This window comes from Zonotrichia albicollis, chromosome 9, assembly GCF_047830755.1.
Source record: "Zonotrichia albicollis isolate bZonAlb1 chromosome 9, bZonAlb1.hap1, whole genome shotgun sequence".
In the NCBI taxonomy this organism is placed as follows: Eukaryota; Metazoa; Chordata; class Aves; order Passeriformes; family Passerellidae; genus Zonotrichia; species Zonotrichia albicollis.
This window is the reverse complement of record NC_133827.1, coordinates 26,828,352-26,853,552: the sequence shown is the minus strand read 5'-3', so window position 1 is coordinate 26,853,552 and position 25,201 is coordinate 26,828,352. Positions and strand designations below refer to the sequence as shown.

At 41.2% G+C, this 25,201-nt stretch overlaps 1 protein-coding gene across 11 annotated transcripts in view; it reads left to right on the top strand.

Moving 5' to 3' along the window:
- The window catches only part of SPHKAP (SPHK1 interactor, AKAP domain containing), a 63,449-nt gene that overhangs the window by 35,502 nt on the left and 2,746 nt on the right, over positions 1 to 25,201 (top strand). For 8 of the 11 annotated variants that reach the window (XM_005489295.3, XM_014268683.3, XM_014268682.3 and 5 more), the window contains 8 exons: positions 7,511 to 7,570; positions 10,492 to 10,626; positions 12,810 to 13,065; positions 13,339 to 17,062; positions 20,322 to 20,501; positions 22,389 to 22,475; positions 23,462 to 23,514; positions 23,599 to 23,783. In XM_005489295.3, the coding sequence (XP_005489352.3) occupies positions 7,511 to 7,570; positions 10,492 to 10,626; positions 12,810 to 13,065; positions 13,339 to 17,062; positions 20,322 to 20,501; positions 22,389 to 22,475; positions 23,462 to 23,514; positions 23,599 to 23,783 (4,680 nt within the window). The remainder of the gene's footprint in view (positions 1 to 7,510; positions 7,571 to 10,491; positions 10,627 to 12,809; positions 13,066 to 13,338; positions 17,063 to 20,321; positions 20,502 to 22,388; positions 22,476 to 23,461; positions 23,515 to 23,598; positions 23,784 to 25,201) is intronic. The other 3 variants (XM_026794885.2, XM_026794884.2, XM_014268681.2) reach the window with 3 other exon arrangements.

The window sequence follows — 25,201 nt, the reverse complement described above, 5'->3', positions numbered from 1 at the left end:
ATAATTAACCACAACAGTTAAAACTTCACTGCATTTTGGCAATTTAAAGTTTCAACTGTTTCTATGAAATCTTTTCCCTGGAAGTGTCTAAAATTCAAAAATGCTGTTTTATGAACTTTTGTCTTTTTCCTTGTGGAGCAGCCTGGTCACTGGTGCATTGCTGTATTTGTGTCAGGCCCACCCTGCTGAGCAGGAGCTCAGAGGAGGCAGGAGAAGGATAAAGGTGCAGGACTGGCTCCTGAGCAACCCCAAACTGATTTCAGGTTATTATTTTGCTCATGACAAAATTCTCCTTTAAATACCACCTCTTGCAACAGTCTGATGGAACCATAATTTTTCCATACCAACAGTTTTCAAATACAGGAAATGGAAAAAGTCAAGATTAACTTGAGCAAAGCTAAATGATGGTATCAATTGTGGTTTATTGGTTTGTATTTATCATTTTTTTTATTTGGACTGGCTTTCAAATCAGATCTGTTAACTGTCACAGTTATACTATCTAGTCCTCTGAGATTCTATTTAACATTTAAATGGGTACAGAAAGAAAGAAAATAAATAAGCATAATAAGATCTATCAAAAAAATGAAGAAGATTAATGCAGGCATATAAGGTTTTACAGAAATGTACATTGCCTCTTCAATCTTGCTCAAGCAATAATACTTTCTATTCCTTCTGCAGTAAGTACTCCTTTTGATGCCACTCTATAAATTAAAGTGGTGACAGAAAAACAACTAACTTTGTAAAGGTAATGAGAGAGAAAAAAGGGTAGAAATATCAGGCTGGCTATTGCTCCTGGCCTTAATGGGTGCAAAGTCATTTCTGTGAAGGAAGTTTTACATCAACATGTGCATATTCATTGGGGCAGTCACAGAGTGGCTGATAGCAACATTCCCATCATATGCAGTGAATTTGCCCAAGATTCACTGAGCAAATGAATCTTTGCCCACATTCATTTGGGCAATGAATCTTCAGACATTTGGGATGTCTGGAGATGCAATGGCAGGGAGACTTCTGGTCTCCAAAGCCTGAGTCAGAGGGAAAACCTGACAGCAGCTTTTCAGCACATGAATCAGAACTATATTGTAGCATTTATACTGAGAGCTGGAGCCAGAGACCTCAGGTATCAGTTATGAAAGTTTTCTTTTAGTAAATAATTGTGGTGATGTGACCAAAGCCACAAGCTTCCAAAAAGAGTCTGCAATCAGCCTCCTTTCACACAAGTCCTACCACACCTAGATGGTTAAAAATTAATAGTGTCTTCAAAACTATTTTTCTGTTTCCTTGTTAGCCAATGGATGATCTTTTGTGACATTTTAGAATATTTCTTTAGAAACCATCATTTCACAGCTCTTTGTTTTTTTATCTTTCTAAAAAATGGTACTTGAAACTCTATTGGGATCAAAAGATTTAAGAAATTGCAATTTTAAAGAACAGAGAGGTCAGTGATTAGGGGACCTTACAGACAGTACACATAAATATCTACACACACATTTATATCTATATATCACAAGAAGTCCAGGAGGTTTTATTTAGCCATCACATTAGCATAAATAAGACAAGTGAAAATAAATGCAAAGTTCTATTTGGGAGCTTTGCAGATCAGCATCAAAACAAATGCTCCTGTCACACTAACTGACTGTATGGGTACAATCTGCTGGAAAAGGCATTTTGTGCTATCCTACTATAAGTCAGAAATATATGAGTGATTCTGGTCATTTTCAAAGAGACAAAGCTCACAGCAAGTTTCTGGACCAAATCTGGCATGTTGCCACTCCTTTGATATTTTCTGTGGGTTACAGTTTACTTTGGCTCACAAGTACAGAGTAAAACAATATTTTTTCCTCGGGCTTTCACTGACTTCAGCTCCTGAGGGAGCCCATCATGCTGCTGTAGGTTCTCTGAAATAGTCACCATTCCAGTGAGCAATGCCTTGGAGCAGCTCTATTCTGATATTGTGCTGTGAGGAAATTACAGAGATCTAATCTTTCTAAAGCCAGGAGACTCAGACTTAAGTCTAATAGAAGTTTAGAGCAACTGTATTTTTTTCTACTTTACAGACATGAAATTAGGATGAGAATAGGTTCAGAATTTCAAATCTGCCATCCTATCACAGAGTTATTGCTAAGAGCAAAAATTATTGTGGTCAAGGATTCCATTAAATCCTTAAAACAACTGTCACAGCAATCACAGTTGATGTAAAATTCAATCACCCTCTTCACAAACTGCACCTTCACAGTCCTACATTTAAAAAAGAATGAAGTGTTTAGAATAATAGTGTATAAGGGACAGCACACACTCTGAGAATAAACAATCCCTGCCCAGAATGTGGAGGGGAAACCACATGGAAGTAAAATGCCAAGCCTTTAGTATTTCAAAGGATAATGCCAAATAATGATGAGAAATCACTGCACTGGTGTGGGGTGCGTGTCACTCCCAAGCAGCGAGGCAAGATGCAAGGAGCACAGCAGGGTAATTTAAAAGTGACATTGGGGAGCTGCACACCTGGTCACCCAAACCAGGACAGAGAGGACCCAGCTGGCTGTCCTGACATACAGCTGCCTCTGCTCCTGCCACTGCACTCTGCTCAGCAGCAGATGGGGACATTTAAAGGGAGCAAAACCATGGGGGGAGCTCAGACTGGGAGGGGCAGCACGGTCTGATCCTGCCTTCCCTGCTCTGGAGCTGCACTTGCTGCTGCAGCTCTCTGCCACGAGGGCTGCATTCCCACCAGCACTTGAACTGGCTTTTTACATAAAACTGCCTTCAGCCCTGGGCTCAGAAGGTGCTCACCTTCTCATACCCCACAGTTCGTCCTGCACATCCTCAGGTTTGGGCATTTACACTGCTTTGACTTTGCACCCAGGAACTGCCTGCTCAGAACCACTTTCTCCTAAGACCTCTCCTGGGGCTAATTACCTTTTTCACTTCTGTTTGTAGGAAATTAGACATAAGTTTTATGGGCAGATAGCAGAGCAATCCCAAACCAGTTGTTCTCTCTAAGTGTCTGGTGGGGTGTCTGAATTGGCACCTGGCATGAGTTGACTCAGTGATGTGTCAGGAAGGGGATGGAAAAGGCAGCACAGACCTGGGAGATTAAAAGTCTATAAACTCATTTTAAAGACATCATTTACACCCTGAAATACCAACCAGGAGAGCACAGAACATGGAGAGTTCTACGCAGTTCTGGTGCAAATCCAACCATCTGCACAGACATTTAGCCTGTGCTGAGGTGTGTGGCACCAAACCCAGCCTGCTGGGGACACCGAGGCCAAAGCTGGGGATCAGGTGGATGGGGCAGTGGTGGAGAAGGGATGAAGCACTTTGTGTCACCTGCATACACTCCTGCTACCACTTTGATAGTCTATTAAACTGTGTTGTCCTAATCCAGCTACTGGATTAGAAACTAAGAAACTCTGCTTAGGAATGTCCTTTAGGTTACAGCGTCATAGGCTCAAATGTTAGAAAATGGCAGATACACAGTGCCTGATTCTACATAATTTTTCCCCTTTTTGCAGGCTTGCTGTTTCACTGAGTCAGGCAGCAACACTGCATTGCATAAATGTGGGCATACAAGGTAAAATTCAGGTTGCACAAGCCATCTGTAGAGAGTTCTCATTTTCAAGTCTTGTCTCCTCAGTTTAACTTCCTTTCTTTTAAAATAGATATTGAAATTTTTGGGAGGGTGGTATAATATAGATTTCTTTGATTCTGTGGGGGGAAAAAAGCCCACCTCCTGCAGCCCTTCAAGCAAGTGTTGACCACTGTCCTTCACAGCACAGAACACAGGACTTGGCTTGCTTTGCTTACCAGGTTAACTATATCCTGGAGCCATTTGGCAGTGAGGAAAATATACTGTGTTTACATTACATCCTTAAATATTTTATAAAAAATAATTGCTTAATATATAGTTCTTTTAAGAAGTGAGGTGTTTACATAATTTCTGCACCAACTCAAGAGCAGATTTCAGGACTCCACTGATCCATAGAATTTACCCTATGCATCTCTTACCAGTCATAGAAATTGCCATGCAAAATCTGGGGAAAAAAAAAAAAAAAAAACCTAGTTTCTCTATTTGATTTTTATTTGACTGTGGAAAGTACAGACTTCTTCAAGAGCTCAGCAAGTTAGTGATGATAACCTGGCTGGAGCTATCCCAGTAGAAATGTTTGATGAGGGGAAGGTTGGGGGTCAGACCCCAATCTGTGCTACTGATGTACAAAACTCTGCAGAGTGCAAGAGCTGCTATTCACAGTGTGCCAGTGCATTAGGTGGTTTAGGGACATGCAGCATCCTGCTTTGTGCTCCATTTCAGTGCAGTGGTACCTGTTCACCACAAGAACAGCTCTTTTCTCTCTTGAGCAAATGGGATTTCTACACTTGGAAAAACGACTGAGCCAAAAGCAGACACTGGCACCTACCCGGGAAGTTGTGGGTGACTCTCTCACTGTGTAAAGCCTGAATTTGGGTGACGAGTTGTTTCCTTTTTGTATTATGCAACGCCATTTAAATTTTGTTGTTTTCTCCCTGCAAAATAAGTATTTCCTAAGGCAGAAAAAAAGGCAATATCTTGACATTTCTGTGTGGTTTCCAGAGAGAAAATCAGTGTAAGTGGAAAGCAGACACACTGTGGAACTGAAAAGGTGTTTGTGGGAAGTCAAAGATATGAAGAAGTAAAGGAGTGGCGGGGAAAGGACTGACATTTAAAGATATCATGATGAGGAGAAGGTTGGGTTGCAGCTAAACTAAGCTGCATCTGATACAAAGAAAAAAAATCAGAATTTAATTGAGGCTCGCAAATCCTGACCTGACCTTGGCTCTTCCTTCATAATTTATGCAGTGTTTCCATCCTAAAGATTATTAATTGTTCTCAATTGTTGTTTTGCTTTGCCTTGTTTCAGTGGAGGTGTCCCTGATAATTACTAGAAGTTAATCAAGCAAGGCAAGCTAATGAGAGCTTAAAACTTGTATTATGTAAGCAGAAAACAGGGAGAGATTTTTCATAATAGATAATTTTCTCTTTGAGCACCACCAGTGAAATATCTCCAACAAAAATACTCTCACAGTGAACTTCCTAGAAGGAAGCAGTAGTGCCGAGCAGGCCAGGATGGGATTCTAGAGGTGATTTATGGTTGCAGTACCTCCCCATCTAGTCCTGCCTGCTGCTCCCAGCAAATGGAAAAAGTAAATGAGCTCATCAGTGTATTTCACCACTGTGAAACTGGCTTTTTTTCAAAGTTGCCTGTAATTAAAACTGCAAAATCCACAGAACAGGAAATGCTAAAAGACTGCTTTGGCAGTGTGATAAATCAATGTCAATTGAACTTGACAAGTGCATGTGGAAACTGGATTCAGTTCTGCCACAGGTTTTCTAGTGCAAGTTCATTAGGTTCTGAAAATCAATTTAAAAATAGAAAGAAAGATAATGTGACTTAAAACACCAGATATTCCTGCTTGTACTGAGGTTTCCTGTGCTGAGGCATGAGTGAGTTATGTGCCAGGCACACCTGAACAGAGGTGATGTTGTTTTGGCTGCTTGGAGAGGGCCTGGCTTTGGGGTGGCAGTCAGTGCCACTGCTCATCACAGCAAAGTCATGAGCCACCATCCCATGGAGCCAGCAAAGGGCACACCAAGGTTTGTCAGAGAATCTGGTGTCTGGCTGAAGACACAACTGCTCTGTGCAGCTTTTTCACAGCTCTCCTCAGTAGCAGCCCAACCTTCAACATGGGCTGGCCCTGCTGGGGAGCACTCAAAGTGGCCCCACGCCTTCCCCACTCTTTCCCTGGCCAAACTGGTGGCTCCCTCAGCAAAAACACCTCCATGCACCTGCACACTCACTCATGATAAATTCATATCTTACACTGTCACAGGCAAGTTAATGGGCAAATCAAGAGTGACATTTTCTAATGCTATTTGGTAACCACCTATTGTTGGTATGAGAAATGCCTACATGTGAAAACCCAGTAGAAAGTCAGAGAAGTGTTTGTCTAATCAACTGCAGCATGTTTAGGACATTACATAACCACTACACTATGTTGCTAGAGGATATTTTTGCTATTTTGTAGCTTAGACATTTTTATAACTATTTCTTAAAAGTTCAGCAGATGACAGTGGCATATCCTGATTGTTGTCATTATCAGACACAGAAATATTTTTGCTGAAAAATGTAAAAGGGCTGGAAAATATGTTTGTAAGTTCATATAAAGATGACATTAAACTATTTAAAAGGGCAAAAAGCTTTCTTCTTCACTGGGTTTTTTGTGGTTTATAATGGGAGCACTGGCTGGATCTTTCCATCTGCTGTGCTGGCTGTTACTGCAGATGGTCATAATCTGTACATATGGCATGTGCATATATAAACTGAAATCAGGGTTGTCTTGGTGTAAATGCAGGCACACAACAGGAGCTTGGGTGCCAAACACAACAGTGTTGGTGAAGGGAATAATTTAGAGCAATTTCATTTTCTATGGGATATTTACATGGAATTAGGGAAAGTATTTCCTCTTCACTGGAAAAGAAGTAAAAAAAAAAAAAATCACTCAGCTCTTTTATGTTAAATTTTGGGCCTGCAATTTATTTGGAGTCAGGTGTTGGCTTCAGCTGTGCCTTGAATTTGTGTGAGGCTTTGGGTTAAATGAGGACAACACCAAACTCTCATAAACCTCACAGTCAGCCTGGTTTTGGAGTCCCTGCTTCTAACTCAGAGCTGGAGGAAGGATTTTCTTATTAGAAAATGGCCTTCCAGTAAGCATATAATAAAATAGAAATCTTCACAAATTAAATGGTCTTTAGATCTGAAGTTTGTGTTTAAGTCAATCTCAGTACCATTTAATAGTCACTCACAATAATCAAAGTGGCAAAAGCCCTTGTCATCAAAAGTAGAACTTTGTGGTGAAGAACTTGCTCACCAGGCACTTCAGCTTTTCTGCACCTGTGGTGCCAGTTAGCAGAGCTGAAAATTTCCTGTGGAATATTACCCCATGAACTAAGTTTTAAGAATTACTTTTATAAAGTGTTAAACTTCTCATAGACATTCTGGAAAGTTGGGAAAGGTATTGGATTATTTATGTGATGTGCAGAAAACTCGAAAAGCAGCTCACAATTGCACTTACTTAAAAACATTTAGCAACAAGTGCCTGAAAGAAGAAGTCATTGGAAAAACAAGACATGAAGAATTTATCAGATATGTGATCAAATGTATTTTTAACATTTTCTCTACCTGTACTGACATCCTCTGTGTTACAGTTTATTTGCAACATTTGCTCATTCATCAGACAAGCCAATTGTCAGCACAGATAAAGTCATGACTCTTACTCCTTTTTTTCCTCCTTTCTTAACATCTATTCCACTGTTCTCTTTACAAACCTTTCTACCTTTCTTGTACTAGGAAAAGGCTTCAGAGTGAAAGGCTTCAGCTACAAGGCTAGAAAATGAAAATATAGTGACTTTAAAAGGTTTGCTGCCACTCTGATACAACTTTATAAAGTGCATTTTCTTTTTTTCTCATTACAGGTTTGTTTTGTGAATTTAGATGCCAACAGAGATGATTGCAGCGATGAGCAAGTGAAACAGGTAACTGCTTATGTCTTAAAAACATGCACAATGGATCTATTCAGGCCTACCAGGGCTCTCTAGTAAAAATAAAAGTTAAAATTCTATGAGCAAATCAAAGCCAAACCTAGATTTTTAAGTGCTACAGAGAGCAATGCATAAGGAATCTGAAATTGTCTCAGCACTGGACTATGCTACATAGCATTTCTTACTCCTATCCCAGAAGTTTGTAATGAATCATTGCAGTCTGAATTCACAGCAGTTATATGATTAGATTTCTTGCTTTTATGAGAGAATGTTCACATGCATCCATTTTCTTTTAATTTGGCATAATACTACATGAAAAGAGTTTCTGGTGTCCAGCTCTGGCACCAGTTTGTGATTTCTTTCTCTGTCCTACAGCCAAAAAGCCCCTGAAAATCTTCCACTCATCTAGGTCTTGTTCAGCTGAGCTGTCTTACTCAGTCAAATTCCACAGAGGTAGATTATGTACTCTTGAGGAGGGGGTCTAGATAGAACAGAACTAAAGGTGTGTGTGATCTGTTTAACTGAAATTTACAAGAGTAGGAAAAAAGAAATTTTTTAAAAGCAGTAAAAAACCCTGGTTCTTTTATAAGCACTGAGACAAACTACATCATGATATGATATTTAAAACACATGCTATTCCAGAAAAAAACCCCAATAAATCTGCAGAAGTCACATTTTAAAGAAAGGGCCTGGTGTCACTTTTGTGCTTACATCTTCCTTTATCAGTTCCTTTTATTATCCTGGCTCGGTGCCCATGTTTGGCACACCAATAGAGAAGCAATATGTAGTGAGTGAACCCAGGTAGGATCTCCTGACAGTATCCAGGGATTTCCTTGGTTAAACCTTTACAGTTCATTTGCTGGAAACACTTCTAGCTCATAGAACAACCAGTACTGGCACCTTGATGCCTCCTGCAAGTCATTTGTTAGCAGGAACAGTTTTTCTGTGCTGTGTTCTGCATCCTGGATCTGTGAAAATTCAGTTGTCAAAAATAAATATGGCATCTTGCAGCAAAATGATTTTTCTATTGAATCAGCGAGTTAACTGTGCAGAACAGCTTGAGAGGTTTTACTTTACTGAAGCCACAGAAGCACTGGTTGTTTTCTAAAATGTGGTGGTTTTATTGCTGTTTACAGTGTTTGTTGAGGAACAAAAGCTATGAGCGGAAATAAAAAAAAGTTTCTCCCTCAATCTTAGAATTAGACATCTGTTCTCAGTTTTCAGTGTAGGTAATAAAAATCCCCTGCTAGCACAGGTACTATGCATTCTTTTCCAAGAGGAAACTCCCTCATCCCCATTTCTTTATGTAATAAGCAGGTTTTGTAAATTAGCATTGAGTGGCATGGAATTTTATGCAATACACTGGTGTGGTGAAAGCATTTCTGAGAAGACTTCTGAAGATGTTAGCACAGCTGTTGTGCATATGAAATAAGTATTTACTAGCAGGTACTTGATTTACTAATAGGTACTGTTAGGATTTTGTATCACTGATGGAACTTTTGGAATGGGTTAAATTGGAGGGTTTTGTGTAAAATAATTGTCCTTTCAGACTTCTTTTCTTTTTTTTCTGAAGAAAAGGTGAAGAAGTGAAGTAAAAGATATATAAAATGCCATCATTTCCTACCTAAGAAATCTGATAAAATGGGGCTATTTAGGCAGAAAAACAGAGATACTTCAGGAAGTGTCTGTGATAACAGAAAGATTATAATTTTAAAGAAAAAAATAAATTATGAGAACTTTTTTATGCTACAGTGAAACATCAAACTGAATTGAAGCACTGAATTCAGTTATGTCACATAAAAATACTTAGTCTCATCTGAAGATCATTCCCCTGAAAAGTGAACTGTTTCCCATTATTGATTTTGCTTTTCTAAGCCAGAATGTTTTATTATATCTAATTCAATCCAAGGAGAACTAACAGTACTGCAGGCTTAATATTTTGAGGATGAAAAGGAAAAAAAAAACATGAAGTATTGTTGCCTTGGTTAGTAACTAAAGCAGATGGCTGGGTGCCCAAATCTGCACTCCCCGAAGGGCTTTGCCACACATTGTGCACTGACACACGGGCTATGGTGGTGCAGAAAATAGAGGTGGGTTTACTCTGCTCCTGCTCCAAGGGGTCAGCCTTGGTTCTCTGCTCACAGAACAAGGACACCAAGGTCCTTGGCAGAGAGAACTGCGCCCTCAGAGCAGGTGTTGCCTTTTTGGCCTGGCCTTCATACACAGAGGAGCACAAATGTCCCCTGCACGTGCTGGGGGCAATACAGATCTCCTGTATAGCATCACTGATGCTGTGACTGTTCCTGCTTTTGCCTCTAATACATAACACATAGGGAGTGACTGTATCATTACAAATGGAAGGTCATGAAGGTATGCAGTGTAACAGCAAAGAAAGGCACATTTCATGTATCTCCAATATTTTTGCTATTCCACGTTTATCATTGCATCAGTTTGGTTGGCAATTTCCAGGTAACTTCCTCTGGTTTATTGTTAGTCATATGCTTGGAGGAAAACAGGAAGATTTGCCCTGTTCTCATTACCATGCCTACTGAAGCTTTTGTGTTTCAGACCATGAGAGAGACACTGTTTTCACAGTCTAAGGAACTCACGTGTAACAGGAACTATTTAGATGCACCAATCCAATTAAGCTGTTTACCATGTGACAATGTGAGGGATGGCAGATTGTCATGCTGGACACTTGAGCAAAAGTTTATACTATCATCCTTGTCTTGTCTGGGGTCTCAAAAGAAAGAATGCCCATTTTAATGCTGCCAGTTCTATTCTGCATCTACTTGAAGCAATATTTCCAAGTGAGCTTTCTAAAAGGATTCCTCTAAATGATATTTTATTTTAATATTCATAACTGTACAACTCAGACCTCATTACCTGAGAGCAAACTCTGTTTCATTCTACAGAAGCTGATCAGTGTCTCACCCAGCCTCCCCAAACTGATCAGTTCGATGAATGTACAGCCACCGAAGGAAAATGAAATTGTCCTGCTCAGTGGATTGACAGCAGGAAACCTCCAGGCCGATTATGAGGTTCCCCAGGTAGGAGCCAAACTCAGCTTTAAGATCACATCACACCTGTGAAGGGTGGAATTTGGAAAATGAGAAAAAGGAACTTGAAAGCAAAGACCTGAGATCAGTGTGAGATGAATGGAAGTTTGTGAACATACAAACAGCCTCTGTCAGACAGATTCAAGTGTGGTGCACGGCAGGGGGACACACCAGGTACACAAAGACAGCTGAGAGACCCTGCTATTCCCCCTGGATCCTGCAGATCTGGGTTGCAGCTGCTAATGCTTTAAGCCACATTAGCACTTGATCCTTCAGGGGAGGCAGGCACTGCTGGCAGAGATGACTGATTTGTAAGGCCAGATTTCAAGGGCAGCAGAGAGGGAAAGAGGTGACACTTCAGTGCATAGAGCTGGGCCAGGGCACCGGCCTTTCCAGTGGCCTTGCCACTTCCCACTTTGATTCCCAATCCATCTTCACCTCTCAGCTTCATTAAAATTGCAGTTACCCTGCAGTACAAAACTCTCTCACCAATTTAAAATGTGAACAGGTATTGCCAGGTTTGTCTGCCGCAGAAAAGAAAATAAGGGAACTTTCTTTCACTGAGATTACCTTATGTACGAAAGCGTTCCTGAAGCAGACCCTGTGACAGCTGTATTGCAAAGATCACTGAATTTTATAGTTTACCAACAAGCTGATCGTTAAAGAGAGCAATTACCTGGTTATTGAGCTTTCTTGCCACTCATGACTAATGGCTGAGTTTAGAAATGTTTAACAAATCCAGGCACAAGGCTGTGGTGGGAGCAATGGAGCTCCAAACCCCACATCTCAAGATGTTGCAATCCACACAGGGGTGGTCTGAGACCCAAACAAGGTAACTGAAATTCCAAGTCACCCCTGTCTCCACAAGCCTAGAGACACTGACACAGGCAGCCCTCTCACAGAGAGTGGAGTCAAGAGGCAAACAGAAACTAAATAAATTTCTGTCGAGTAAAGCTTTGCATTGAGACTGGATGAGATTTATTGGCCAAATATGCCACAGTCATCCTATTTCTTGGCTTTCAGAGAAAATCATTTGTAAGGTGACTGGCAGAGTTTTGTAAAAGGATTTTTATGCTGCTCCCCCTCAAGCTGTTTTCACAAGTACAACCCTACAAAATGTGGATTGGGGAAAAAGCAGGGGAATGTCTGATCTAAAGCTGCATCTCGTTTTCATAGCATTTTTCATTTTATTAGTAGATGATTGGTTTGCATTCACCGTCAAAAGGTCCAGGACGGGGTCACCTTCCTATGTTAGCTACTGTGCAAATGCCCAGGGGGTCCAGGGCATCTTTTGCACAGCCTAAAACTTCTGCCTCAATCCAATCCAAAGTTGGTGCCACCCAAGCTAGCTCTTTCCTGGGAGCCTGAGTTCAAAGCATGACAAGCTGTAGAAGCTTGGCTTTGGTTCAGGATCCATCCATACAACAAGCATGGTCCCATGCAGAGACATCGACCCAGCTCTGTTGTATAAATGTCCAACTGTTTTCATATCAGTAAAATGAGGATAAGAGTTCCTTCCTCTCAGTTTCTGTCCAGCATTCAACTTAATTGTACAGCTTCTCTAGAGAAGGCAGTTTTATATAAAGGCTGAACACATTGTGCACTGGACCCCCATTTCTAGTGGGAGGTTCTATTGGCCTGAAATAATGGGGCTTTGAATAAAGAGAGAGAGCAGCAAAGAAACAAAATAAAACACTATTTAAAAATGGTCTGTTGGAACATCTAAAGGTGACCTGCTCTTTACAGAATTATCAGGCCAGTATTTACAGGGTCGTCTTCAAACAAGCCCTGCAACAGAAGTGACCTTGAAAAGGATTTCATGCCCACAAACAATTCCCTCCAGAGAGGTAATACAGGTAGCGTGAGGCCATTAATAACAGCATGTCAGATGACTAACATCAAATAATTATCTGTCATTAAAACAACAAGTTGATTGAAAACAAACAATCCCCTGTGATCCAGCTGGGTTCTCTACTAAAACACTTGTATAGCAAAAGCTGTCAGTCCAAGGAATCTTATTTTGGCATACGTGTAACTGCACGCTGTTACTAACATCGAAATGACAAATCGTATGGCATCTGTGCAACAGAACATTCCCGAGATATTTATAGAGAGGGAAGCTTAAAATAAGTGTTATTTTTTAATTGAATAACTGAGATTCTTTTCCCCTCTAGTGTCCTTGGCTGGCAGATGTCTGCTTGGTTCAGTGTGCGAGGGGGGACAGGAGGAACAGCGCAAGCTGCATCATTTTTGAAATAAACAAGTTTCTGATTGGACTTGAGCTCGTTCAGGAGAGGCAGCTGCAGACTGAAACTCGTGTCCTAAAGCCTGAGGATGACACAAACTGCTCTGTGTCCTCAATAGAAGAAGATTTCCTCACAGCCTCCGAGCACCTCGAGGATGACAACGAGGCTGATGAATATAAAGCTGGTAAAAGCAGGGGGACTGAGCATAATTGTGCTGTTGCACATACTGCACAACAGCTATAGCAATGCTCACAGAAATTGCACTTGATGTTAATTCATGCATATGTAATTTAGAAAATGGACAGCCATTCATATTTTTTAAGTTTTGTTCAAAGACAAGGTACATGCCTGTGCAGTACTTTTACAGAGCAGTAATGGACTACAAAGTTGTACAGCTCGTTTCTTTTAGAAGTCACAAGTTAGTCTCCAAAAACTAATTTTTAATTTTTCTCAACAGGTCATGAAAAATTAAATGTTTCAGAAGCATCTTCAGATGTCAAAAAAAGTAAAGGAAAAGGATTTGAAAACATTCACTATAGAAAAGCCAGGTTGCCATTCATTCTTGAAGGGAACTGCATTAATAAAGATAATGCAGCTGCTCAGGTCTCTGAAATGGTGAATGTTGTGGCTGAAGATGGCATCTCACAACCTGAAGCTAAGTCAGACCAGGAAATACTGTGGCAGAAGGAATTAGCTGAAAAAGGTACTTCATCATTTAGTACTACTAATTTGACTAGTGACAGTGAAAACTCAGCGCTTGTGTTAGAAGATGTGTCTATAACCAAAATGGCCAAAGAGGAGCCTCGGGGTGACCCCACAGCGAAACACAGCAGCAAGGCAGACGGGGAAGATTGTGCAGGGATCAGGAAAACTGATCCTCCCTCCCAGAATGAGCAGGCGACCACAGGGCAGTACGCCACAAATTTAGCAGAATCTGTTCTGCAGGATGCATTCATTAGACTGTCACAGTCTCGACCCAGTTTCAGTGAGGAGGCTGCAGTCAGCATCTCTGTGGGAAGCTCCTGTAAGTCAGAAGATGCATCTGCTTCTCGATCATGGAATGAACTCCCAAAGATTGTCATAGTGCAAAGTCCAGACAGCTCTGAGAATGTACCTGACTGGCCAGGGTCTGCCTTCCCCAGCCTGAGCCACTGGGCTGAGGCAGAAAGCTCTGCTGAAGTTTCAGATTACTTTGAGGAAGAACACTCAAATGGACATGACCAAAGTGCACTGGAAGTGGCTCTGGCTTGTGCAGCCACTGTCATTGGAACCATTTCCAGTCCCCAGGCTGCGGAAAAGTTCCGCCGGGAGCAGGAAGCCGCAGACTCGAGAAGTGGAGCGGCTGCTGATGAGGAGGTGCACGCAGCACCCTCACAGCTCCTTGACTGTGCTGGCACGGAATACTCCTTCCCATCTGCACTCTGTGGCATGACTCAAGTGGCAAGTGCTGTAGCCATCTGTGGCCTGGGGGACACAAAGGAGGACAAGTACCCTGCAACTTCCAGTGGACTTCTGTCTGCTGCTCAGGCCTCTGCAGCCATCACTCTGCATTGCAGCTTAGCTGTAGGAAGCAGCATGGAGAAGCTGAATGAGAGCATTGCCGAGGCGCTTCTCAAAGAGGCATCCGTAATTCTGACAAAACCCAACACATACAAAAATGTAGGGCATTTTATGGAATCCATGAACAGGAAAATTATTGAAACAGCAGCAAGACCACGTGTTCCACATGCTGATGGAGTAATCAGGGATGAACTTGCACAAAACTTATCCAATATTATTCTACGACATTCTATGGAAGAGGTTAGGAAGAAGAGACAGCTACAAGCCCATTCAGAGGATGGGCCAAGTACACAAAACATTTTCACAGAGACTGCAAACGAGTTACTTTTTAATATAATTTATTTTACTTGCAAGAAGATGAACGACATAAGGCAACTTGAAGAGTGTTCTCCTCTCTTTTCCGAAGGCACAAAAGCAGAGAAAGTAACAAGAGCAGAAGGATGGCCAGCACTGGTAACAGCCTGTGAAACTTCACACAGCCCCCTTGATCACTCTGCTGCTCAGCCATTTGGTACATCCTACAGCACCAGTACTAGCAAAGATCTTGAAAAGGTCACAAGCACTTGCAAGAGTGAGATCAAAGATGTAAATAGCAATGAAGGCTCCATACTGAATTCAGAACCAAGTGGAGATACAGGGCATAACATACTTGGTGCAAAAACATCTCCCAAGAAGAGATACCTGAAAAGAACTGCGCGAGACTGTTACAAATCCCCAAATCAGAGTAACAATCAGCATCAGAAGAAAGACTACAGATCATTTTCAGACAGAGAAAATACTCTTTCAAACAGTGAATGCAGGCACGGTGTTCAAGAACAGCTGTCTTCCAGTGCCACCATAAATACAGAAAACCAAGCCAAGATTAAGTGTGATTCTGTGCTAAATAATGATGTTCAACTTAGCTTATCTTTGTTAGGAAACCATGTGTTGCTTCCTTCTCAGCCTGTGCTACAGGTGAAAAATTCAAGGGACAAATATTGTATAACAGACTTTGCGGAAGAATTGGCAGAAACAGTTGTCTCTATGGCAACAGAAATAGCTGCCATTTGTCTAGAAAATTCAAATGGCAAGCAACCCTGGTTCTGTGCGTGGAAGAGAGGCAATGAATATCTGGTGACCCAGAGTTTATCATGCAGAACCATGAAAAGGAAGAAGGAAACCCATACCAATGGTTCTGTGGTTCGGAAGCACAGGGCACCTCGGCTTAGTGAGATCAAAAGAAAAACAGATGAGCATCCTGAGCTAAAGGAAAAATTGATGAATCGGGTAGTAGATGAATCCATAAACCTTGAGGACACACCAGATTCAGTCAATCTCTTTGCAAATGAAGTGGCTGCCAAGATCATGAACCTCACTGAACTCTCCATGGTTGACAGCATCTGGCAAGGTCCAAACCACCCCAGGAACAGACTGCACTGTGAAAGGTGGAGCCGAGCCAAGGCCTCAAGCTGTGAGAGCATACCAGAGGAGGACTCAGATTCCAAAGCCTCTTTCAACACCCTAGGCCTCATGAACAGCTTTGGTCACTCTCTGAGCCAGACAAGTTCTGTCTCAAAGCAGTCTAGTTGTGAAAGCATTACAGATGAATTTTCAAGATTTATGGTGAACCAGATGGAAAACGAAGGAAGAGGTTTTGACTTATTACTGGATTATTACGCAGGAAAAAATGCAAACAATATCTTAACTTCTGCCTTGCAACAGGTAGCCAAGAAAAATGGCCATCTTAATGTAAGACCAAGTTGCCCATCCAAACAGTCCAGCACAGAAAGTATAACAGAAGAGTTTTATAGGTATATGCTAAGAGAAATCGAAAAGGAAAATAAAGACAATGCATCATGCTCTCGGAATTCAAAGGACTGGTGTGGCAGTTTGCTGGCACCCTCTCTGCGGTCACCTTTCTGCTTCAGGCAGTCATCAATGCCCGACAGTCGATCCTCAGGCTCCAGGCTCACAGTCAACGTCCCAATTAAAGCAAATTCCCTGGATGGCTTCGCCCACCACCGCCAAGATTCCCTAAGTGTCCAGCCCGTCAGTACCGTGGCTTCTGCAGGGCTCTGCAAGTCTGACTCATGCCTGTACCAGAGAGGCAAGACTGACCAGATCACAGACATGCTGATCCATGAGACCTGGGCCAGCTCCATCGAGTCCCTGATGCGCAAGAACAAAATCATCGCAGATGAGGCAGCGGCTACAGAGGCAGACCAGTTTTACAGTGATTCTCCACCACATGTGGAACAGTATGCAAAAAGACTGGCTGCAAATATTGTTGAAAGTGGTAAAAGTTTAATTGTTGTCCAGCAGGATTCCTTTGATTATACGAGCCGAGAACATGTGGAAAGCAAACATCCCCAAAGCACAACCCAGACACAGCCCAAACCCAAAACGGAGGAAGTAAATTTGGATGAGAAAAAAGAGCATGTGAAGAGCCCTGGAAGCCTCCCTGCAGGACAGCTCAGGGAAGTGCCTTTAATTCAGATAGAAACTGATCAACGAGATGAGCCAGATAAAGACTCAGAGTCCTTGACTTCATGTGGCCCATCTGGAAAGGGGCATCAGGGCAAAGAAAAGCCTCCAGAAGCTTTGGATGGGAAACATGTGGTTTCCAGTTCCCCAGTAAGTAGGTAAGTGACAAAACAGCAAATCAGCACATTGCTTTGGTCTTTGGTTTATTTTCCCAGTAAAAGTTATTTTGATAAAGGAAGAAGATAAGAGTGGTACTTTTACAGAAATAAGCAGGATAAATTTTGACTACAGGTTTCTTTTGGCATAAAATCATCCAATCATGTGTCACAGTGATACTTTCTGAAGAAAACTTATATTGACTATGACATTATGGTATTAAGATTTAAATCTAATACTGCACAGACAAGTTCTCTCTCTACAGACATTTATGTCTCCCATAAAGCAGGAAAGATGGACCAAGTTTAAACTTTTATTTAGTGCCAGCTGGTATCTGAACTAAAAAATAGAAAAATAAAAATCAGTGCTAGTGCATAACAGACAGTAGGATTTGACCTGTACTTCTCTGCTATGCTTGTTGCAAGTAATGTTTTCTGTACCTGGAAACAAGATCAGACTTTTGAGAGCTTGAGGTTTAACTTTGTGTTTACAGCCTGGAGCTACAAGTAGTAAAAATTCTTTAGTGAAGGAAAAATAAGAATAAAAGTAGCCCTCACCCCTTAGTTCAAGACTTCTCTGGTAGAATTTAGATAGGGAAAAGAACAGCATTTTATTTTAATGTCCTTTTATGGAGTTTGCATCACAGCTTACCACCCTCTCCTTACAGCTGTACTCCTTTTGTAAGGAAATCTGCAGCTTGCTTTTGTTGAGGTAAAGTGTGAGCCATCATGAGAGTGCAGTGCAAATGCAGAGTATTGCTGTGGGTGCTCTGAGGTGGAGGGAATGCTCTCTCTCAAGGTGTTGTCTCTTTATCACAGTACTTCATTGCATCTGTTCCTTTAGTGGTCTCTAAACTGCCAGTCTTGGAGCACTGCAGCACCTCATTATCTCAGAGTGGCAGAAAAAGTGCGGGTGCTGGTGTTAGAAACCATTTTGTAGCTCATTTTATTCTAGGCAGGGCTGTATTTCAGCATTTGACAAAGCTCTGCTTGAAGTGAGAAAGCAGATAGATTGTAAGCACTTCCCTGTGTACGGCAGCAATTGGGTGGATAATTACCGTGGTGTCGCTAGTCTTTCATACTGACTCTCCTGCACTAACCTTCCTCCTCCTTAAAATGCAACCTGCTTTTAGTAAGATAAATTTAGAAATCCACCTATTTTGAATCTTGACTGCTTGAAAATGAAGTTATTTCTGCAGTTTACGAGCCCTTTCATCTTTTCCTCTGCCTTTGCAGCAGAGATCCCAACATGGCTATGACATGGTTAAAGCAATAGGATTGGTAGGGCAGAATTGCTAAGCGGAGGCTACATCTGCCTGAGCATCTTGGCTCAGCAATGCTGTGCAGTTCTGGTTCAGCTTGCCTCCATTTCTGTCCATTGGCCTCATTTGCAGCATGAAATGCAGAGTTCTCCCAAAGCAATCTCAAACAGAAGCTGCCCAAGTGCTCTCCAGATGTGCTCCCATCCTTGCTGGGAAGGCAGAGCCTCCAGTGGTTCTTCACACAGATCTGAACTATTTGTGGCATGGCTGTCTGGACTAAGTCTAGGCTGAAGTGAAAACCTAAAAATATATATAATGTAGCTATAAAAGCATCAGTAGAAATTGCTCTGATCCACTCCTACTGCATGAAATTACTTGCTAGTTCAGATACAGGCACAAAGGACTCCAGGCAAAATATCAAGCAGAAAGAGTCAATTAGGGAAAAAAAAAGCCATGAAGACCTTCAGCAACGAAAAAAAGCTGTTTCTTGTATGTAGGCAGTGCAATAGAGCCACAGTTACACAGAAACTGTTCCAAGTGACTGTTCACAAGTGGGGAACTGTCAGTTCAAAGCATCACTGGTGTGAGATGTAATTGCATAATGAATCAAACAAAACCCGAAATGCCAAGAAACATCACCCACACAATCTCTTGTGTTTTGGAACAGGACAGGAGCTGCCTGTCCTGTGCTAAGAAGCTGAGTGACACCCCTGCCCTGTGGCCTGGCTGCCCAGAGAGGGCAGGGGCAGAGCCCTGGGCACAAGGCTCAGGGTGGCAGGCACAGGGGCTTGGCAGAGCTGACGGTCAGGGGAGCAGAGCCCCAGGCAGGCAATTCCCATTCTCCCTGCTCAGGCTGCATCTCTGTCATCCAGCATTAATGCAGCAACCTCAGAGTGAGAGCTGGCAAAAAGAGATACCCACAATGATACTGTCCCAGTGTATGCCTAATCAAGGTGATTACTGAGGAGCAGTAGATTTCTGGTGTGACCTCCTGCTTTACCTGAAAGCAGATTCCTTAACCACAACTACAGATAAAAGTCTGAAGGCAAGAACTTCTCTAGAGATCCTGCAGAGGATTATCAGTACTGAACATAACATAACATTGCTTTAATCCCTAAATTGCAAATGCAGACTATCCAGTGAATATAACAAAACTATAGTTTTGCTTCACTTGTTATTCTGGCACTACATTGATATAATTATTGGAGGATTGTTTTTCTTTGAATCAAAAGCCCAGCTTAGCTGTAAAACTGAGCAAAAATACAGTTTCTTTTTTTGTTTCTGTGTTTGTTGGGAGCATGTGTACATATATATTGCATAGACACATGCGTGACATATGTCAATTGTGCAGAATTAAAGCCTTTTTCCCTTAACCCTGTACTTTCTAAACTCAGTCTGGGCTACATCTTCAGTCTGGTTTCTGACTGTTGCAATATTTTGTCCTTCCTCAGCCTAAGCAGTAAAGATCCTAAGGACATGGTAGACTCAGAGTCATTACTGATTCACAACTCACAATACTTTCCTACTTTCACTTCTCTCAGATCTACAATTTTAATAAAGTAGAAAACCCTGTCAAGAACTTTATTCACCCATTGCACGACAGGGATTTAGCAGCAATATATATCTCCAAGAAATTCTGTCATTCTGCAGTAACATATACCACATATTTCAATCACTGATTGACTGAAGTGCATTAAGCAATAAACCTTTACAGTGATCAGGTTTTTTATACGTGCTAAATCTTTCTGTGCAAGCTATGCATACTTAAATCTAGGGTTTGTGTTTATTTATAGCAGTCATAAGAAAGTCCTTTTTTAAAAGCGTCTCAGGCCAGATGTTCTGCTGGACTCTATGTATAAATTATAAGCTTGTCCAGTCTTCTGCATGTGTATAATTCTGCAGCTTGGTTGACATTAATGAGCAGCATTGCCTGAAGATTGGTGGCACCAGTTTGTTTGCTGTATTACAATATCAATGTGCCTTCCCTATTGCCCTGCCACCAGCAGCCCTCAGAGCAGATCGGATGCTGAAATCATCGGAGAGACCAAAACAGCTGAAGAATTTCCAGCCCATCTCAGCAGCAGTGAAGAGAGCACTGGCAGCTGGTCCCAGCTGGCCAACGACGAGGACAACCCTGACGACACCAGCAGCTACCTGCAGCTCAGTGAGCGCTCCCTCAGGTACCCAGCCCACCTTGTCTCTTCCCCTGTACCCTGTGCTCTGCCCACCAAGCCTACCCTGCATCAGCAGCGAGAGGCAACAGCTCGAGGTTTACTCAGAATACTGTAAAGAATGTCTAATGGCAGACTTTATCTCTTTATTTTTTAGTAAGGGAAAAAAATTACCCATGTTCTGATTCTCAGCCAGGTCTTTTTGCTATTGGTGAGTAGCTCGATTCAGACAAAGAAAAAAACTTCCTGGCATTACTGAAGTGTCTCAGTCCTACTGCAAAAAGGCCATTGTACAAGTTAATTTCTATAGTCTTTCTTTTAATTTATTTGCTGTTGTTTGCCTAATGTTTATCTTGGCACCTCCTTAGCCAAGATTGAAAAAACTGCCATTCCCAGCAGAAATCCATGCACTGAGAACAAAGATTGAGCCCTGATCTGATTAGACTGGCACAGGGGTGCAAATTAATAGAAGATGACCACCTTTTCCCTGAGTAGACAAATTCAAGAGCTCCTACTACTATGATCTGATTTTGTTCCAATTCATCTCATGACAAAAGTTTGAAAATGTTATTTAGTCCTTGGAGTTTATATAGAGTGGTGGTAGTTTGACTTCAGCCCTTTCATAGCATCAAATTGAGTAAGGTTTTTCCTTCACATGCTCTTATACTATGTTTCAAAATATTATCAAGTAATTACATCTTTCTCTTAAGTATTAAGATGACAAGGAGGGAAGACATTATGGTAATGAAGCAGGGAAAAGAAAGAGTCTCTGTCAGAGAGCACTGTTGGCTGGCTGAAATGACTGAACAAAACATGGCTGTCAGTGCAGCTGAACATTCATCCTGTTATTACAGTATCAACCTTTAACAAGCCTTGGTCTGAAGGAGCTGAAGTATTGTGCCTTTCAGCTCTGCACTGGAACAGAAATTGCTACAGCAAGTCTGAATGCATGGCATGCTGACAATGTCTCAGATTGTCTCAACACACTGATTAGGAAAGGAACTGTCTAATCAATCCATCTAATGTAGGGGAAAATACTGTGAGTTGGTTTTTCAGTAAAAATTAAGTGGTTCACTGTGACTTGCCGCACAGAATTTGTTCATGGTAATTGACTTGCAGCCAGCAAATTCACAACCTGTCCATGAGACTATCACAGTATCTGCATAAACATTCACTGTCACATTTATAATGATGTTATAAAGTGAACTGGTAATATTTTTTCCAAATATCCTCAAGTGTGCTACTTCATCCTTGTGAAGAAGCCAAAGAGAATATTTCTTTGTATTTGTGGTCCCAATGAACAATTAGCTTTGATTAAAATCTCAGTCTTTCAGAGTAGTCAGAAACATGAGGGGCCATCCCTGTACCTGTGGGTTCCATCAGACCCCAAACAGTATTTGGGGTATGATGCAACACACTGAAACTGCTGCTAGTCACCATTGAGGACCCACCCTGCAGGTAAGTGTGTGATGGGCAGCCAGTGCCTTGCTCCTGAACTCCCCATGTTCACAGGGAGCTGGATCTTTGCAGGTTTCTTGCAGGACATCTCTGTACCTGCTAATCCTTCTTTTCAAGGACTCAGACTCCATTTTTGTTTGGGGCCAAGTGTTCATTGCATAAGCCATTCACAAGAAGACAGTCCACTTTTTTTCCCTGCAATTTACAGCATCACTTGATGCACCTGATACATGCTTGATCTACAACTATTTTAATAAAAGCCTCATGACTTTAAGCAGACTAGTGTGCTTTATTCAGGGAACCACTTGCTGAGCACAATTGATTTTATGGAACAGAGCTCCTCCCCACTTTGCTTTGTACAGAAATAAATTTTTAGAAGATGTATGGAGACATGTTCAGCACAGCTTGGCACTAATACTTAAACTTTTGCTTTGTCAGCAATGGCAACAGCAGTACAACTAGCAGTCTTGGCATTATGGACCTGGAAATTTATCAGGAGAACGTGCCATCTTCTCCTATGATTAAGTAAGTAGTCACTGAAGTGAGACTTGATGTTTAGTCCAATTTTAACTGCAAATCATTTACGCCACTGAAACCGTGCCAAGCCCTGCTTTGCACCTGCTGCTGTGCCTGCCCATGGCTTCAGGAAAAAGCACATGCAGGTGTCTGTGCAGAGTGAGGGCACCAGACAGTGAAAAATTACAGGAAAACCCAGTCAGGTGGATCTCTTGAGAACACAGATCCATCAACCACCCTGTCTAAAACACAGTTCTCTGTGGTATCACTTTTCTGTCATCAAACCTTCTTCTCTGAATACTTCAGATATTATCAAAACTCTAGTGTAATACCAAGGAAAGTCAAGCACATAAGGACCAATTAAAAACAATTTTAAAAAACCCCAATAGCATTCTTTCCAATAATAATAACAATAATAATTTGGCCCACAGTAATTTTACCTGTTGTTTCTGGGAGTGTTTCTACTGAACGTGCAGTTCAGTTGTCAAGAGATGTGTGAGTGCATCCTGCATAAAGATCCTGGTACAACCTGCCAGCTGGTGAATGTCATTATGCAGCCAGGGATACAATGGACATCACATACTGAACATGGCAACTTCTGAAGTCAGTGACATCAGAAAATTGTCACAGTAAAATACAGACATCGGAAATTCAGCATTTCCACCCAGGTTATGAGACTTGCTGTGTCTTACCATAATGTCATTTGCTTGTCATTTTGTGAGCTCTAAAGATGCACAGATCCTGGTGAAATGTATCACATGACATAACTAATACAAGTACTTCATCCTGCTACAGAAAAATGCTGCAGTTCAGTTTTTCCTGATTCGCAGATTAAATAATGAAATATGTTTAGCATTTTATTGTTTCATCCTATGTAACCTTTTTCTTGCAGTTTTCTAGGTCTTGCATTGAGGGAGAAGTTTATTCATCATGAAGCAATGTTGTAGACTGTTCCTAAGTATGACTAATAAGCTTTGTTGTTGTTTGTTTCTAAGTGAATTAGTAGAAGAAAAGGTTTTCCTTAAAGAACAGACAGAAAACACTGAGGGTAAGTTGAACTATATCAATTAAAACATATAGTTTGAAGATAACACAAGCAATTGCACAGTAACTAGTGGGATTATTTTTCCAGAAAGTACTTCTGAGCTTTCAGTGGGAACAGCCAACTGCCAAAAGGACCTCCTGGTGATAAACTTTGATCTGGAGCCAGAGTGCCCTGACGTGGAGCTGCGAGCCACCCTGCAGTGGATTGCTGCTTCTGAACTTGGAATTCCAACTATCTATTTTAAGAAATCTCAGGAAAACAGAATTGAAAAGGTAATGTTTACAGAATTAATTAATTTCTACATAACTGTAACAGTTATGATTTATTGAAGTTATTGAGCTTAAAAGCAGATGCAAAAACATCTTCATTACAGCAAGATGGCAACACTACTGTTTATGAGAGAAAGGAATGAGAGGACAGGTGTGTCAGAACTTAAAAGATGTGAAATATGTAGCACATTGTCTATGGCATAAGAAAATGTCACCATGATACTTTGATGAATCTGTTCACCTTTTCATATCAATGATACATTAAATACTAATGCCCAAGGCAGAATTAACAGAGTCCTTTATGTGGCTGCATTTGAAAGGCTGCACGTGGCTTAGATGGAGCTTAAGTGCAAAGGTTTGAAAAAATAAAAATAAAAAACATTTCTGTGTAGACATCACATGTATAATGTTCACCTACATGCTCATTATAATGTGAGACATTGTTTGGACTTAAGATTTTCAGTCCTTATGCTGCTTCTGCCTTGTCTGTAACACTACAGCAGCCTGAGGTTGGTCTGGACTTGTGCCTGGCTGTTGATAAGCTGCTCCAGCTGAGGGTGCAGCTTTTGAGAGCAGGAGTCTCTTTCCAGAGAGAGTGGAGAGGCAGATGACTGAGAAACCTCCTGAGGTGTCAGCCCAAGCCAGAGCAAGGAGCAACACTGAAGTCCAAAATGGCCACAAGAAGTGCAAACTCTATTTCTGAATGATCAGCTGGGGCTCCTTTGTAGACCCCACCAAATACCAACCACAGCAACTCAGGAGAGACCTAAAAAAGAGACCCATTTCCAAGATCAGCAAGAGAGCTTAAGCTTTAAGACTTAAAAACATGTTAGTGTTTAAGTCAATTAATGAAAAAAGTATTAAAAATCAATATTTTGGTCTCTTATGGCAAGATCATTTGGAGTAGCAGAGATATTGTTTGATTTTCTTGAGTACATGCATTTGGGAATCATAAACATAATTTAAAATGCATTCAACAGCAACAGTCCAAATTGCATCTAATTAAAGAAACAGCTGTCAGCTTTACCCATGTGCTTTGGCAAACAGTTAATTCAATTGCAAAAATACACTAGAGAATAATGAAGCACATCCTGCCTACAACAGCATTCTTGGAAATCACGTGCCTATTAAATATCATTAAAATATATATTAAAAGTTTAGGCTGAAGTATGTAAATAGCAAACAGCTACACTAACTAGAGACACAATCTTTTCTTTTGTGCTCTAAAACTAAAAACAGAAGGAGCAAACTAATTACTGTGAAATTAAAGAATTGAAAAGTTTTGATTTTCATTTATGTGCTTCAGAAGAAAAAGGGACCAGATGGATGACCCTGCATACCAAGTGGACAAAACTCAAGATTTTTTTTTTTTTACAGCTGCTTAAGAACATATATTTAACCTCTGGTTTCTCAAGAAATTT